Source organism: Dendropsophus ebraccatus, chromosome 11, assembly GCF_027789765.1.
Source record: "Dendropsophus ebraccatus isolate aDenEbr1 chromosome 11, aDenEbr1.pat, whole genome shotgun sequence".
Taxonomy (NCBI): Eukaryota; Metazoa; Chordata; class Amphibia; order Anura; family Hylidae; genus Dendropsophus; species Dendropsophus ebraccatus.
In genome coordinates this window covers 101,089,992-101,108,309 of record NC_091464.1, presented here as the reverse complement: position 1 = coordinate 101,108,309, position 18,318 = coordinate 101,089,992, and the positions used below count along the sequence as shown (strand labels likewise).

Below are 18,318 nucleotides of genomic sequence, written 5' to 3'. Positions count from 1 at the left end.
GGCCTAGGTCTGCCTAACATAACTAAATACTACTACGCTGCCCGCCTGGCCCCAATCGTTTCTTTACATCGTACCTCTGCCTGTCCCGGTTGGGTTCCCATAGAACAATTTGCTTGCCCGGCCTTTCCACTGGATTTATTGACTTGGCTTTCTATGAAGAAACGCCCACCGATTTTGTGCCCACTCCTCTCTTCTATGCTGGCCCTGTGGGATCGGCTTAATCGCTCTTTGCTTTGGGATCGGATCACACTCCGGCCGCTCCACTTTTTGCCAACCCTGAATTTGCCCCAGGCTCACGCTCCTCTGTCTTTAAATGGTGGTCTGATAAAGGCCTATACAGGATTGGCAACTTTTTTTATAGGCTGGGCATTCGCCCTAGAGATTTCTTTGTAACGATTCACAAATTGCCTGAAGCTGAATATTTTAGATATAATCAGATTGTTCACTTTCTAAATGCCTGGAAACATAGATGTACGGATGTAACTGTGACTACGTTTTTTGAAGGTTTATGCATTAATTCCCCGTTGGGGAAACGTGTGCTGTCACTGTTGTATGCCCATTTCACCACACCTCCAGATAAATTAAGTTACATAGTGCAGTGGGAAAGGGATTTGGCTCTTTCCTATATAGCATCCAATACTGCTAAAGTCTCCATTAATGTGGCTCTGGTGGAGGCCAATTATAAAGTCCTGCTCTGTTGGTACTTGGTCCCGGCTCGTATTGCTAAAATGGTTCCTAACTACTCTTCGCTCTGTTTTAGACAGTGTGGTGGTACAGGGACCATGAGCCTTATTTGGTGGGATTGTCCAAAGGTTAAAAGGTTTGGGAGGAGAATCTTCAATTTATTATTCTCATTGACGCAGTGTAATGCGCTCATGTCTCCCTCTTATGCCCTGCTAAATGTAAAGATTCCGGGGGCCTCCAAGGCTGTACAACAGTTTGCCTCGTTCCTGTTTCTAGCGGCTAAGATAGCGATTGCCACCTCCTGGAAAAAAGGGGCTGTACCCCTGGAGTTGGTAAAAGTTAAACTTAACTGGATTATGGTCAATGATCGGCTGCATGCTCTTCTCCACGATAGGGAAGAAAAATTTCAAAGGGTTTGGCAGCCCTGGATTTCTTATGTATCATCCTCTATGTAGAGTTGTCGGCCTTGGACGCCCCTGCTGCTGTACGGGCCTGAGGAGGAGATGCGGCCACTCCATCTGGCTGCACTGTGAGGTGGGGGCAAAAGGACTGTGAGGAGGAGCGGCCGGGGCCCTCAGATAACTCCCGGGCAGACATCAGTGGGGAATGACCAGGAGGTCGGCCGTGCTCTGACGGGGGAGGGGGCTGTAACCTGCAGATTACCCTGCCGCCCAAATCCTGGTCACCATGCCCTGAAAGAAGAAAAAGTGCAACTACAACCCTCATCATCCCAATAGCTGAAGTGTGTGTGTGTTACATGACTACAGCCCCCACCATCCCCCTGGTAGCTGAAGTGTGTGTGTTACATGACTACAGCCCCCACCATCCCCCTGGTAGCTGATGTGTCTGTGTTACATGACTACAGCCCCCACCATCCCCCTGGTAGCTGAAGTGTGTGTTACATGACTACAGCCCCCACCATCCTCCTGGTAGCTGAAGTGTGTGTGTTACATGACTACAGCCCCCACCATCCCCCTGGTAGCTGAAGTGTGTGTTACATGACTACAGCCCCCACCATCCTCCTGGTAGCTGAAGTGTCTGTGTTACATGACTACAGCCCCCACCATCCTCCTGGTAGCTGAAGTGTCTGTGTTACATGACTACAGCCCCCACCATCCTCCTGGTAGCTGAAGTGTGTGTTACATGACTACAGCCCCCACCATCCTCCTGGTAGCTGAAGTGTGTGTTACATGACTACAGCCCCCACCATCCCCCTGGTAGCTGAAGTGTGTGTTACATGACTACAGCCCCCACCATCCCCCTGGTAGCTGAAGTGTGTGTTACATGACTACAGCCCCCACCATCCCCCTGGTAGCTGAAGTGTGTGTTACATGACTACAGCCCCCACCATCCTCCTGGTAGCTGAAGTGTGTGTTACATGACTACAGCCCCCACCATCCCCCTGGTAGCTGAAGTGTCTGTGCTACATGACTACACCCCCCATCATCCCCCTGGTAGCTGAAGTATGTGTGTTACATGACTACAGCCCCCACCATCCTCCTGGTAGCTGAAGTGTGTTACATGACTACAGCCCCCACCATCCCCCTGGTAGCTGAAGTGTGTGTGTTACATGACTACAGCCCCCACCATCCTCCTGGTAGCTGAAGTGTCTGTGCTACATGACTACAGCCCCCACCATCCTCCTGGTAGCTGTTGTGTCTGTGTTACATGACTACAGCCCCTACCATCCTCCTGGTAGCTGAAGTGTGTGTGCTACATGACTACAGCCCCCACCATCCCCCTGGTAGCTGAAGTGTGTGTTACATGACTACAGCCCCCACCATCCTCCTGGTAGCTGAAGTGTGTGCTACATGACTACAGCCCCCACCATCCTCCTGGTAGCTGTTGTGTCTGTGTTACATGACTACAGCCCCCACCATCCTCCTGGTAGCTGAAGTGTGTGTGTTACATGACTACAGCCCCCACCATCCCCCTGATAGCTGAAGTGTGTGTGTTACATGACTACAGCCCCCACCATCCCCCTGGTAGCTGAAGTTTGTGTGTTACATGACTACAGCCCCCAACATCCCCCTGGTAGCTGAAGTGTGTGTGTGTGTTACATGACTACAGCCCCCACCATCCTCCTGGTAGCTGAAGTGTGTGTTACATGACTACAGCCCCCACCATCCCCCTGGTAGCTGAAGTGTGTGTGTGTTACATGACTACAGCCCCCACCATCCTCCTGGTAGCTGAAGTGTGTGTGTTACATGACTACAGCCCCCACCATCCCCCTGGTAGCTGAAGTGTGTGCTACATGACTACAGCCCCACCATCCTCCTGGTAGCTGAAGTGTGTGTGTTACATGACTACAGCCCCCACCATCCTCCTGGTAGCTGAAGTGTGTGTTACATGACTACAGCCCCCACCATCCTCCTGGTAGCTGAAGTGTGTGTGTTACATGACTACAGCCCCCACCATCCTCCTGGTAGCTGAAGTGTGTGTTACATGACTACAGCCCCCACCATCCCCCTGGTAGCTGAAGTGTGTGCTACATGACTACAGCCCCCACCATCCTCCTGGTAGCTGAAGTGTGTGTTACATGACTACACCCCCCACCATCCTCCTGGTAGCTGAAGTGTCTGTGTTACATGACTACACCCCCCACCATCCCCCTGGTAGCTGAAGTGTGTGTTACATGACTACACCCCCCACCATCCCCCTGGTAGCTGAAGTGTCTGTGTTACATGACTACAGCCCCTACCATCCCCCTGGTAGCTGAAGTGTCTGTGTTACATGACTACAGCCCCTACCATCCTCCTGGTAGCTGAAGTGTCTGTGTTACATGACTACAGCCCCTACCATCCTCCTGGTAGCTGAAGTGTGTGTGCTACATGACTACAGCCCCCACCATCCTCCTGGTAGCTGAAGTGTGTGTTACATGACTACAGCCCCCACCATCCTCCTGGTAGCTGAAGTGTGTGTGTTACATGACTACAGCCCCCACCATCCTCCTGGTAGCTGAAGTGTGTGTGTTACATGACTACAGCCCCCACCATCCCCCTGGTAGCTGAAGTGTGTGCTACATGACTACAGCCCCACCATCCTCCTGGTAGCTGAAGTGTGTGTGTTACATGACTACAGCCCCCACCATCCTCCTGGTAGCTGAAGTGTGTGTTACATGACTACAGCCCCCACCATCCTCCTGGTAGCTGAAGGGTGTGTGTTACATGACTACAGCCCCCACCATCCCCCTGGTAGCTGAAGTGTCTGTGTTACATGACTACAGCCCCTACCATCCCCCTGGTAGCTGAAGTGTGTGTGTTACATGACTACAGCCCCCACCATCCCCCTGGTAGCTGAAGTGTCTGTGTTACATGACTACAGCCCCTACCATCCCCCTGGTAGCTGAAGTGTCTGTGTTACATGACTACAGCCCCTACCATCCTCCTGGTAGCTGAAGTGTCTGTGTTACATGACTACAGCCCCTACCATCCTCCTGGTAGCTGAAGTGTGTGTGCTACATGACTACAGCCCCCACCATCCTCCTGGTAGCTGAAGTGTGTGTGTTACATGACTACAGCCCCCACCATCCCCCTGGTAGCTGAAGTGTGTGTGTTACATGACTACAGCCCCCACCATCCTCCTGGTAGCTGAAGTGTGTGTGCTACATGACTACAGCCCCCACCATCCCCCTGGTAGCTGAAGTGTGTGTGCTACATGACTACAGCCCCCACCATCCTCCTGGTAGCTGAAGTGTGTGTGTTACATGACTACAGCCCCCACCATCCTCCTGGTAGCTGAAGTGTGTTACATGACTACAGCCCCCACCATCCTCCTGGTAGCTGAAGTGTGTTACATGACTACAGCCCCCACCATCCCCCTGGTAGCTGAAGTGTGTGTGCTACATGACTACAGCCCCCACCATCCTCCTGGTAGCTGAAGTGTGTGTGTTACATGACTACAGCCCCCACCATCCTCCTGGTAGCTGAAGTGTGTGTGTTACATGACTACAGCCCCCACCATCCCCCTGGTAGCTGATGTGTCTGTGTTACATGACTACAGCCCCCACCATCCCCCTGGTAGCTGAAGTGTGTGTGTTACATGACTACAGCCCCCACCATCCCCCTGGTAGCTGAAGTGTGTGTGTTACATGACTACAGCCCCCACCATCCCCCTGGTAGCTGAAGTGTGTGTGTGTTACATGACTACAGCCCCTACCATCCCCCTGGTAGCTGAAGTGTCTGTGTTACATGACTACAGCCCCTACCATCCTCCTGGTAGCTGAAGTGTCTGTGTTACATGACTACAGCCCCCACCATCCCCCTGGTAGCTGAAGTGTGTGTTACATGACTACAGCCCCCACCATCCCCCTGGTAGCTGAAGTGTGTGTGTTACATGACTACAGCCCCTACCATCCTCCTGGTAGCTGAAGTGTCTGTGTTACATGACTACAGCCCCCACCATCCCCCTGGTAGCTGAAGTGTGTTACATGACTACAGCCCCCACCATCCCCCTGGTAGCTGAAGTGTGTGTTACATGACTACAGCCCCCACCATCCCCCTGGTAGCTGAAGTGTGTGTGTTACATGACTACAGCCCCCACCACCAGACCGAGTAATACCTGAGTAACACAAAGCACCAGACCGTGTAATACCTGAGTAGGGATGCACGATGCACCGAAATATCGATACTACTATCGGTATTTCGGGCAAAAATACGGTTCGGTACCAGGATTTCCTGGTATCGATACTTCATGTTAAGTTGCCTAATAACGCAGCTGAACATGAAGTATAGAGCAGAGAACACGGCGGGCGGCTAGCAGAGCGCCGGCCATGTTCTCTGTGTGCCGCCCCCCGGCCCCCTGCCGTCACCTCCTCCTCCTCCTCCGCCCGCCCCTTCCTCCGCTCCCAGCAGTGATAAGTTATAGCCGCACACAGCGATCGCATGTGCCGGCTATGTAACTGTGCAGATGCCGCTGTCACAACTGACAGCGGCATCTGACCCATCCTGAGCAGCTCCAGAAGCAGTGGGGTCGGCTACTATGTGTAGCAGACCCCCGCTGCTAACGACCCCAGCCCGTCACACCTCAGCCTCTTGTCCTTCCTGGAATGCAGCCGGAGTGAGGAGCTGCGTCTGGGAAACTGACCTGCCGTGAGTAACCCTTTCCTATCTGTGTGCTTCCAGACTGCCTTGCCTGCCTCTGTCTCCAGCTGCTACCAGTGTGAGCACTTCTGCAGCATGGAGGAAGAGAGCGATGAGGGGGCAGTGAGACCGGTAGAGGCATCTTCATTAGACAGGAGCCGTGTGCAGCGTCTGCCCGGCTCCCATAATCCCCCCTGCCCCAGCACAGGGCTCCTGTCAGTATCTATGAGGCAGGGCAGAAAGAACAGGTCATAAATCACACTGCAGCAGGGGTTACAGGCTATCAGCAGGGGTCAGGGAGAGTGACCTGTGAGCCAATGAGGTGAAGGTCCTGTATCTCCTGCTCCTCATAGATAACACTGAGGAGTATACATCACCTGCTAAGTACATGACCCCTGCAGAGAAGCCATTAATATTTATTTTTCATGTAGGTTTTGGCCTTACGTCTCTGTACACTGAATGGGGGGCCCCTACATGTAAATCCTGTAGTGGCAGTGACAGGTGTTCCCATGAAGACATGTGTTGCATACCCTCAGGATCTGCTATATATGTCCAGTTATTGCCGATGCCATCTGGAACCAGTACAAACCATCTGATCCCTGGACCCCTCCAGCCTGGGTACAGCTGCCTCATCTGCTCCCTAACCACCTCTAGGGACCACAACCAGGCCACAGCTCTCTACCCATTTTTCAGCCCCTCTTATCCCTAGATATCCCTTGCCATTTTGTGCTCCCCTCCATGGAGCATCCTACTCCCTCCCTAAATGCTCCTCCACCTCTTATTTCTACCTTGTGTCTCTCTGCTCCAGACCCCCATCACTTTGTGCCCCTTCCCTTTCAATATGGTCCCCAAACAGTCCCTATCTTCTTTTCTTTTTCTGCTACTTTCTCAATCTGCTCCGACCATTTGTGTCCCCTTTGCTGTCTCCTACTCCATCCCTCAGACAAACCCTACCACCTTACGACTCCTACTACCCACCCACACAGTTTTCTCGTACAATCTTATCACAAAGCTCACTTGCCATCTTGTGGACACACCTTGTCACCCCTAAGGGCCCTATTACACCAAAAGATATCCGTAATAGTGCAGACCTGAAGACCTTAACGGCGTAAAAACGGTTGGGGGGGGGTGTAGCTTTTTCTCATACTTAGGTATCGAATTGGTATCGGGTATCGAAATAAAAAATCGAGTATTGGTATCGAACTCAAAATTTTGGTATCATGACAACACTATACCTGAGCAATACAAAGCGCCAGACAGAGTAATACAAAGCAACACAAAGCGCTAAACGGAGTAAAACGTCCCTCCGAGAAGCCAATCCTATGTTTGTTTCTGACAGATAGCACAGGTGTTGCTTAGTAGCTGTGAAAGGACAGTGCGCAGAATCTGCAGAAAATCCAAATCATTCTTTGGAACCCATCGTCTTCAATTGCCTCGTTCCAATAGAGAACATAGAAGAGGCCGACAAAATGTGCAACCCCTTTATCCAATCCTTGTTTAGGAATAGTCACCTGTTTAGTGAAGAGGACAATGTTACTTGCATATGTTGCCTATGCCATTCATTGATGCGGAGCCCCCTGGATCCTCGGTACACGAGTGATGGCTGGAAGAACTCGTCTTCTCTTTGAGGACTTCTATATTTTTGGACTTTTTGGATGTAATTAATCATTTTTACTCGTCCTTCATCCAGCATTGCTGTATAGGATGTCTTATCAAGTGAAGCTACAGACTTTGGAGCTTCCCAAAAATCGGGATTTCAGGGCTACTTGATAACAGTGATCCAAGTGTGCAACGTGTAAAGGCCATCCAATCCTTACATGTCCGTTACATCACAGAGACTCGGCCATAAGCCAAGTCTGCAATCACCCAAGTATATAGTAGGTATATATGTACAGCTGAAACCTGACGTTTACTACACCTATAGATGTCTCTCACTATCGGACACTAAATCAGAAGAAACCTTTCCCGTTTTAGATCGGTCAGGACCACAATTATTTCTTTTTACCAAATGCCAGAGGACAGAGAAGCTTTTAAGGCATTGTGATTACTTTCTGCAGGGTCAGAAGTTTCCATACATCCGTTAGTATTTGCGGACATTAATCCGGCTTCTTCCTGGCAGAGCGGCCCATATGGATACAGCACTCATCTCACCAGCCTCAGCCGCATCTCACAGGGTCTTTGGCTTATTTCTTGGGTTGAGATGCACATTTTCGCATTAAAACAGAAGCCTTCTCCTTCCGGAGCTTCATGATGGCTGGACCTTCCCATCTTGTTTGTAGAGATGAACAAGGTGTCTTTAGGTATCTGGAAACTAATGCCACGAATGAACCAGACTGCTGGAAGTCCTCTTCCTGATATGCTGGCTGATTTCTTTAGACTTTCTCATGATGTGAGACTGGGTTCACACTACGGAACCCGAGCAGAGAATTTCCGACGGATTCCGTAGCGCGGTTCCGTTCACAGACGCGCGCCTCTCCACCTGCTCCATAGACACCATTCGATGGGCAGCCCGATTCCGCTATCCATGTCAATTCTTTCGGTGGAATGCGGAATCCGCCCATGCATAGAATGTTGTCTATGGCACAGCCGGAAAGGCATGCGGTCGTGAACAGGTATGCGGAATCCATCGGAAATTCCCTGCTCAGGTTCCGTAGTGTGAACCCAGCCTTACACAGAGAAGCAATGTGGTTCAGGTGCCTTACAACACATCCACAGCTGTCTCTCTATAGAACTCAAGACATTGCCAATAAATCAGAAGCTTCCACAGACATGACATCATATGGGCTGTCCCAAATGGCCAAGTAATCTTAGTGTATGTAAACTTTTGACTTTGCAGAAAGTAATAAAAATGCCTTTAAAAAAATTCTCTCTTGTTCCGCCATTTGACAATACGAATAATTGTGGTCCTGACCGACATAAAACGGCAAAGTTTTATTCTGGTTTCCACTGTATATGTATGTGTGTGTGATTTAGTGGGACGATCAGATCAGACGGCATTGTCGGCCTTGGTGTCTTGCACTCTTTGGCCAGCATTATTCTGATTATTATGAATCTCTTCTCTGCTCTTCCTCATACATTTCACCATTGTCATGACAAATATTATTAAAAGGGCTCGTGGTGAAAAAAAAAAAAAAAAATTGTACAATCGTTACACTCTTTTGCCTGAGCTGATTCCAGCTTAACACATTGAAGTGCCTGCTCAGCCAATCGTTGGCCAGTGGAGCTCCGCCTCTGCCAGTGATTGGCTGACTGGATTTCCTATTTATTAAGAAAAAAAACAGGACAAACTCAGCAGAGTGGAACGCCCGTCGGGGACAGGTTAGTGATCCCCCCCCATAATAGGTTTTATTAAATCAAAAACTATTTATCCAGATCCCCCAGGCTCATCAGACCTACCCACTTTGTGATTAGAAGAGCCATACACATGTCAGGAGATAACATGAGGGGAAAGGGGGGGGGGGGGGATTTGTGACATGAAGGTAGAGGGGAAGGTTATGTATGAGAGCCATTACTAAACAGATACAGGTCAGGATACACAATGAAAAAAAGTCAGGCAGGAGGAGGCAAGAGAATCCAGAAGCATCTATTTTCTAGTATCAATCCGACAGGTCTAGAGTAGAAGCTGGGACACAGACATGACGGACTGAGCAGTAAGCTTGTGGACAGGAGGGAGATGACAGAAAGCAGCAGGAAGAAGTAATGTGTCCTCACTTGATTCATGTAGCTCTACCGCCTCCTCTCCTCCTAGAAGCTCCTCAGAGGTTGTGGATGATAGGATGTGGGTCTCCCTGGACTCGGGAGCTGATGTATCTACCTCTTCTCCTAGAAGCTCCTCAGAGGTTGTGGATGATAGGATGTGGGTCTCCCTGGACTCGGGAGCTGATGTCTCTACATCTCCTCCTAGAAGCTCCTCAGAGGTTGTGGATGATAGGATGTGGGTCTCCCTGGACTCGGGAGCTGATGTATCTACCTCTCCTCCTAGAAGCTCCTCAGAGGTTGTGGATGATAGGATGTGGGTCTCCCTGGACTCGGGAGCTGATGTCTCTACATCTCCTCCTAGAAGCTCCTCAGAGGTTGTGGATGATAGGATGTGGGTCTCCCTGGACTCGGGAGCTGATGTATCTACCTCTTCTCCTAGAAGCTCCTCAGAGGTTGTGGATGATAGGATGTGGGTCTCCCTGGACTCGGGAGCTGATATATCTACCTCTTCTCCTGGAAGCTCCTTAGAGGGTGAAGATAGATTCTGGGTCTTTGTAGACTTTTCCTGTACTCCTCCTGCAGAAAGTTCCTGAGATGGGGAAGGGATCTCAAACTTTGAACTGGTCGCTGCTGTGGATGAAGCTTCATTACAAAAATCTGTCCTGTCTGGTGACTTTTTGGCCACTCTGGGCGGTGTCATATTTGTAGGCTTTTCTGTGGTGATCACAGGGGCAGCGTCTTGCAAGTCTTCAGCATTCCCTCCTCTCATCTCCATCTTGTCGCTCTGCTCTGGTGCTACTGGACTTTCCTCCTTCACACTTAACTGAACAGAACGAACGGAAGACTTTTGGCCAGCTGAAGGCAACCCCTGGAGCCTTGCACCGCTTTCTCCTTTATCCGCTTGTAGACCAGTATCTGGCCCAATATTTTCTTCACCCTCGGAATCAGAGCTGGAGTCAGAGCTGGAGGAGGAATCATCTCTTTGTGTCCCGCCTATGCTCCGAGCACTGCTGTCTGCCATACTCTGTTCAAGTTGCGTCTCTCTATAAGACTCTCCACCCAATCCGCCTACATTCAGCAGCGGAGCCATCACTGATCCAGGGTGCTCATTTCTAGTCTCACCTGTGGCTGGCTGCTGAAAATGAGAGACTTTCACTGCGAATGAGACCAGTGTCTTACTGTATTCTGTGTGAGGTGAGCCCTTACCTAGGAGAAAGAGACATCCACTGTCATATGTCACAAAGAGATGCTTTTAGAGAAGCAGTCTCAGATCTGTGGTAGACACAGTATTACTGGCCCAAAGCAGTAGGAAGTGGTCACAGGATGCTAGTCTGGACCCAGGCCATGTACACAGTCCATAATACAGATCCACATCATCTCAACAGACACAGGCGGCGCTATACATTGACCCTGCTGACCTAGCAACAGTAATCACTACATAAGAGTGATGAAGTATTGCTGTCAGCTATGGACCTCTGTGCTGGCATTGCAGCTGACTCCTAAGAAAGTCTCATCCTCCCATGTGTTATATTAGGAGTCACCATCTACATTAATGTCCACACTTGTCGCCTGCTATTCCGACCAGTGCCGTGATCTGACGACGTGAGGTTAGTGGCCTACATCTGGGACTGTCCTACTAGGAGTCACCATCTACATCAATGTCCACACCTATCTGCCATTATTCCGACCAGTGCCGTGATCTGATGATGTGAGGTTAGTGGCCTACATCTGGAGACTGTCCTACTAGGAGTCACCATCTACATCAATGTCCACACCTATCTGTCATTATTCCGACCAGTGCCGTGATCTGATGATGTGAGGTTAGTGGCCTACATCTGGAGACTGTCCTACTAGGAGTTACAATCTACATCAATGTCCACACCTATCTGCCATTATTCCGACCAGTGCCGTGATCTGATGATGTGAGGTTAGTGGCCTACATCTGGAGACTGTCCTACTAGGAGTTACAATCTACATCAATGTCCACACCTATCTGCCATTATTCCGACCAGTGCCGTGATCTGATGATGTGAGGTTAGTGGCCTACATCTGGAGACTGTCCTACTAGGAGTCACCATCTACATCAATGTCCACACCTATCTGTCATTATTCCGACCAGTGCCGTGATCTGATGATGTGAGGTTAGTGGCCTACATCTGGAGACTGTCCTACTAGGAGTTACAATCTACATCAATGTCCACACCTATCTGCCATTATTCCGACCAGTGCCGTGATCTGATGATGTGAGGTTAGTGGCCTACATCTGGAGACTGTCCTACTAGGAGTTACAATCTACATCAATGTCCACACCTATCTGCCATTATTCCGACCAGTGCCGTGATCTGATGATGTGAGGTTAGTGGCCTACATCTGGAGACTGTCCTACTAGGAGTAACAATCTACATCAATGTCCACACCTATCTGCCATTATTCCGACCAGTGCCGTGATCTGATGATGTGAGGTTAGTGGCCTACATCTGGAGACTGTCCTACTAGGAGTCACCATCTACATCAATGTCCACACCTATCTGCCATTATTCCGACCAGTGCCGTGATCTGATGATGTGAGGTTAGTGGCCTACATCTGGAGACTGTCCTACTAGGAGTCACCATCTACATCAATGTCCACACCTATCTGCCATTATTCCGACCAGTGCCGTGATCTGATGATGTGAGGTTAGTGGCCTACATCTGGAGACTGTCCTACTAGGAGTCACCATCTACATTAATGTCCACACCTATCTGCCATTATTCCGACCAGTGCCGTGATCTGATGATGTGAGGTTAGTGGCCTACATCTGGAGACTGTCCTACTAGGAGTCACCATCTACATCAATGTCCACACTTGTCGCCTGCTATTCAGACCAGTGCTGTGATCTGACGACGTGAGGTTAGTGGCCTACATCTGGAGACTGTCCTACTAGGAGTCACCATCTACATCAATGTCCACACCTATCTGCCATTATTCCGACCAGTGCCGTGATCTGATGATGTGAGGTTAGTGGCCTACATCTGGAGACTGTCCTACTAGGAGTCACCATCTACATCAATGTCCACACCTATCTGCCATTATTCCGACCAGTGCCGTGATCTGATGATGTGAGGTTAGTGGCCTACATCTGGAGACTGTCCTACTAGGAGTCACCATCTACATCAATGTCCACACTTGTCGCCTGCTATTCAGACCAGTGCTGTGATCTGACGACGTGAGGTTAGTGGCCTACATCTGGAGACTGTCCTACTAGGAGTCACCATCTACATCAATGTCCACACCTATCTGCCATTATTCCGACCAGTGCCGTGATCTGATCACATGAGAATACTGTCCTTTAGCCAGAGACTCTCCTACTAGGAGTCACCATCTACATCAATGTCCACACCAACTCTTACCAGTACTGTGATTTGATAACGAGGGTAATGTTCTACAGCCGGACACTAATGGGGTCACCATCTACAAATAAGTGCACTATTCCAGCCAGACAGGACTCAATTACTGATGTGAATAGTGATGTGGATGCTCCCCGTGTCTCCATGACAACACTACACATGACAGCAGCCATTGTAACCAGCCCATGATAAGATGGCTGCTTACTGTGAGAGCAGAGAGTGGCCAGAGGTGGCGCTGTTCCTAACAGCAACTTAGAGGCAATGTGTCGCCTGGATTTTACCGATTAAAGTCAGATACTAAAACGGAAACAGATTAGAAAAAATGTTCAGACTAGGGCTGGGCGATAGGGCCAAAAAATAACATCTCCATTTAAAAAAAATTTGCACTATTCTCGATTTAAATCTCAATTTTTTTATAGGTAAGAAGTGGAAGTCCACAGCTCCAAGTAAAATCCAAAGATAAAGATAAAAAACACTCCGACGCGTTTCAGGACAATGGTCCCTTAATCATGGCAAATTCATACTGAATATTACAACCTTTTTATAAGAGGACATGACCAATATGTTACAAAGGATACGCCCCCAGGAGGGAGGAGAAAAAGGTCACATGATGCTAACAGGTGTATGCTAACAATTGAACTAGACCCATTTATACAAGGTAACATACACAGAATAAATAGATACAAAAGTAAGTTACAGATGCAAAAAGAAAAGGTGACCTAATAAATGAAGGAGAGATTGTTTCTGTAATTAAGGCCCTGGGGAATAATGCGTGTACAGAAAGGCCTCTCGCTTTCTCCGTGTGTGAACAAGGTCCCACCTCTCAGGGGTGGACGGACTTGCTGGATAGCACACATGGAGAGACTAGTGCACACGGCCCCATGCTCCTCAGCCAAATGCTTGGACAGAGCAGACATCGACGTGCTGGATGTGCGGGTACGTGCAGAAACCGCATCACAAAGATGTTCAGCTAATCTAGTTTTGAGCTTGTGTTTTGTAGAGCCCACATATTGCAATCGGCACTGTCTGCATTCCGCCAAATAAATCACAAAGGTAGAGTTGTAATTGAGAAAGGATTTAATAGGGTAAGAAATGCCGGTTGCAATAGAAAAGAAAGCAGACTGATTAGTAATAAAGCGACATAGGGGACAGCGAGATAAAGCAGACTTATGGCAGCCTAGAATCTGTAGCCATGTTTGGCTGACTGGCGAGAGGACATTGCCCAAGGTAACCCCTCTACGGGCTACACACTTAATCCCTGTGGATAGAATGGTTTCGCTGGTAGCATCCTGGTATAACAGAGGTATGGACTTACGAACAATGTTACAAATCGTTTTATATTGTGGACTAAATGGTGTAGAAAATACCAAGGAGGGCATGTTATGGGAAGAGCTAGGGAGAGGTTTGCTGCGTACTCTAGCTCTATCCTGTAAGTGAGACCATCTGGTGCTTTTCTCAGCTATGGCTTTGGCTCTGTTTATAGTGGGCATGGAGTAACCCCTGGACTTGAGACGGTACATAAGATCCTTACAGGCGGAGTCAACAACATGGGGTGGATGATGACTAGATGCATGCAGAAGGCCATTGCCCGCACTGGGTTTACCATATAGTGTACGGTGTATCTTACCTCCCTGAAAAAAACAACTGAACATCCAAAAAAAGACATTTTTTCTGAATCAAACTGGAAAGTGAAATTTAAATTCAAATTGTTGGTATAGACCTGGAGAAGTCCAAAAGCCAGCAACTCAGACTCTGGTGGGATATTACCTCACTCAAACAGTATCTGGATAAAAAAATATTTCTCAGAGGTCTGAGGATCCGTAAACCTCCCAATCCTGCTGAAGGTGAGGACTATGTCACTGAATGGAATGAGGCTTTGAATGTATGCTCGTTCACACTCATGCGGATTATTATTGCTAAGGGCTCGTTCCCACTGAGCAAAAGCAGCTGAATTTCTGCGCTGAATCAGCGCTGAAATTTCAGCCGTTAAAATAGGTGCAGAGCTAATTTCCATTGTGTTGAATGGAAATTCTGCTCTGCAGTTCACACAGTGGAATTTCCGCACTGAACTAATCCGCTTTCCGCCAGAAGAATGAACATGTTCATTCTTCCGCTAGCGGAAGCCTATACAAATCAATGGGGCTCTGATTTTCTGTTTCAGCGCGGATTCAGCGCGGATTCAGCGCGGAATACAAGCGGAATACAAGCGGAAATTACTCGCTGAATCAGCGCGGAAATGGGGAAAAGGGGGGGGAGGAGGATTCTAGTATATGTTCTGGTATAGTCTAGTTTACTCACCAAATACTCGCTGAATTTCAGCGCTGAATGCATGCGGATTCAGCGCGGATTCCTCGAGTATTCCGCGCTGAATTTGTCAAGAGCTGATTACGAGCTGAACACTTTCCTAGCAGAATACGCAGGGATTCTGCTTGCATTCTGCTTATATTCTGCTCGGAATTCAGTGTCAGTTGATTTCAGGCGGAAATATTTCCTTGCGTAATCCGCTCCTTTTGCTCTGTGTGAACGTAGCCTAAGAAGGGAAAAAAGCTTGCAGAATGTGAAAAAAACATTGGAACATTAACCATTACCTCCGAGCAATACAAACACGTCCCGGACTAATGACACTATTTCAGAGCTTGAAGCTTATATTGTGGATCTAAAGAAGTCAAAGTTTAACAGAGACTTAAGGGACTACACGTCCAAAACCATCTACACCTGGCGTGATTTTCGCCGTACTCAGAGAACCTCTAAATCTCCGCCCATTATGAAAAGTAATAATTCTGAGACATTTAGTGCTACAGAGGGAGATACCACCGACACTCCAGAATCGGATGACCAGGGTAACTCCTCTAAAGCATTACCCCACAAATCCTCCAGAAAGAAACAACCGCGCCAGTTTCCGCGTCCTAATACCGTTCACACTACAACACCAATAATGTCTCAGGTGGACAATCATCTCCAAAAAACGGGAGAGCAGGGAGGAAACATCGGGCGGGGAAAACAAAATCAGCGGTGGAGGAGACGCTAACGTTTACAATTTGTCCGCTTGCTTTCTCACTACTGCCCAGCTAGATGTTCTTAAGTTGGGTTTGTCTTTTGTTCCTGAAAATCAGTTTAATGTGTATCAGACAATACAGGACCTTTTTTCTCCCATGACAATTGTATAGAGGCAGCAGCCGACAGGAACTCCATCTGGGATCTTAACCCCTTAAGGTCAAAGCCTATTTTCATTTTTGCGCTTTTGCTTATTCCATTTTAAGTTTAAAAGTCCATAGCGCTTGCATTTTTTCACCTAGAGACGTATATGAGCGCTTATTTTTTGCGAAACCAACTGTACTTTGCAATGACAGTCATTATTTTTCCATAACATATGCTGCAAAACCGGAAAAAAATCATTTGCGCTGTCAAATTGAAAAAAAAAACGAATTTGTTTTGATTTCGGGGAGTTTTGCATTTACGCCGTCCGTCCTATGGTAAAACTGACTTGTTATTCATGTCCCTCAAGTCGTTACGATTACTATGATATATAACATGTATAACTTATATTGTATCTGATGGCCTGTAAAAAATTCAAACCATTGTTAACAAATATACGTCCCTTACAATCGCTCCATTCCCGGCTTATAGCGCTTTTATCCTTTGGTCTATGGGGCTGGGGGAGGTGTCAGTTTTTGCGCCATGATGTGTTCTTTCTATCGGTACCTTGATTGCGCATATACGACTTTTTGATCGTTTTTATTACATTTTTTCTGGATTTGATGCGACCAAAAATGCGCAATTTTGCACTTTGGGATTTTTTTTGCGCTGACGCCGTTTACCGTGCGAGATCAGGAATGTGATTAATTAATAGATCGGGCGATTACGCGCGCGGCGATACTAAATATGTTTATTTATTTATTTATTAATTTATAAAATGGGAAAAGGGGGGTGATTTGGACTTTTATTAGGGGAGGGGATTTTTTATTAATAAAAACACTTTTTTACTTTTTTTTTTTACTGTAACTAGAAGCCCCCCTGGGGGACTTGTATATACATAGCACTGATCACCCTGGGGGGCTTGTATATACACAGCACTGATCCCCCTGGGGGACTTGTATATAGACAGCACTGATCACCCTGGGGGGCTTGTATATACACAGCAAAGATCGATTAGATCGGTCATAGATTGCTATGGCCTGCTGCAGGCCATAGCAATCTATTGCCGAGCCGGGATCAGCATCATTCCGACGCTGAGGCCCGGCACGGGCAGAAGAACGGATCTCCCCCCCGCGATCGCATCGTGGGGGGGAGATCCGTCCCACTAGACACCAGGGACGTGAGGTCTGAAGCCTCTAAGTGCAGCTGTCAGGTTTGACAGCTGCACTTAGAGGCTTAATTAGCCGGCGCGGCAACGGGACCCGCGCCGGCTAATAGAGGCACTGCCCGGCTGCACGTGTCAGCCGGGATCAGCGCCGCTCTGAACACCCCGAGCGGCACCATGACGTATCAGATACGTCATGGGTCGCTAAGGGGTTAACCAAGTTGGTTTGGGTAATATCCCGTTGGACATGCCATTCAGAGATCAAGTGGGGGTGCAATCTGTCTCAGATCTCCAGGCTTATACAGCATCCACTGCAGATACGGTCAACAGACTACATATACCTAATCCAGCTTTCTATCCTATTCAGTCCCGTACACCTGCAATGGATGTCTTCCAACATAAAGTGGTTGATTTGGAAGGCAGTGTGTCCGGGTGTAAGTCCACTGGTAATCTCTCTGGTGTACACAGAAAAGCTCTTATGGAGATAAAAGATAATCCCCATATTGTTATCCGCCAGTCGGACAAAGGGGGGTCAGTGGTTGTGTTAGATAAATCTTTGTACACTAGGGAGGTTACCAAGATTCTCAGTGATAACACTACGTATAAAATCTTACCATTTAACCTCTTAAGGACATAGGACGTACCGGTACGTCCTATGTCCTCACTTGCACTTCAAAGCGGGGCCGCGCGGCGGCCCCGCTTTGAAGTGCCGCGATCCCGGGTGCCGCGTGTAGCCCGGGACCGCCGCTATTAGCGGGCACGGTCTGATCGCCGTGCCCGCCAATTAGCTAATCGGAGGCAGCTGTCAAAGTTGACAGCTGCCTCCGATTACCGGAGGCAACGTTTCCCTGGTGTCTAGTGGGGGAGATCGCTCCTCCGGGACCTTGTCCCGGAGGAGCGATCTCCGTTACTGATGCCGGCCGGGGACGCGTCCAAGATGGCGCCGTCCTCGGCTCGGCACTCGTTTACTTCCGGCTGCAGCAGCCGAAAGCAAACGAGTGCCGATCTCATGGATCTCTGCAGCATATCTATGCTGCAGAGATCTCAATGAGAGATCACAGTGTATATACTAGAAGTCCCCCAGGGGGGCTTCTAGTATATGTGTAAAAAAAAAAAAAAAAGTGTTGTTAATAGTAAAAATCCCCCTCCCCTAATAAAAGTCTGAAT

General features: G+C 48.6%; 1 protein-coding gene across 3 annotated transcripts in view; it reads right to left on the bottom strand.

Moving 5' to 3' along the window:
* NDUFV3 (NADH:ubiquinone oxidoreductase subunit V3) overlaps nucleotides 1-18,318 on the bottom strand; it is a 42,053-nt gene that overhangs the window by 7,940 nt on the left and 15,795 nt on the right. For 2 of the 3 annotated variants that reach the window (XM_069944458.1, XM_069944459.1), the window contains exon 3: nucleotides 9,477-10,670. In XM_069944458.1, coding sequence (XP_069800559.1) covers nucleotides 9,477-10,670 — 1,194 coding nt within the window. Of the gene's footprint in view, nucleotides 1-9,476; nucleotides 10,671-12,854; nucleotides 12,989-18,318 lie in introns of those variants that run through there. The other variant, XM_069944460.1, reaches the window with a different exon arrangement.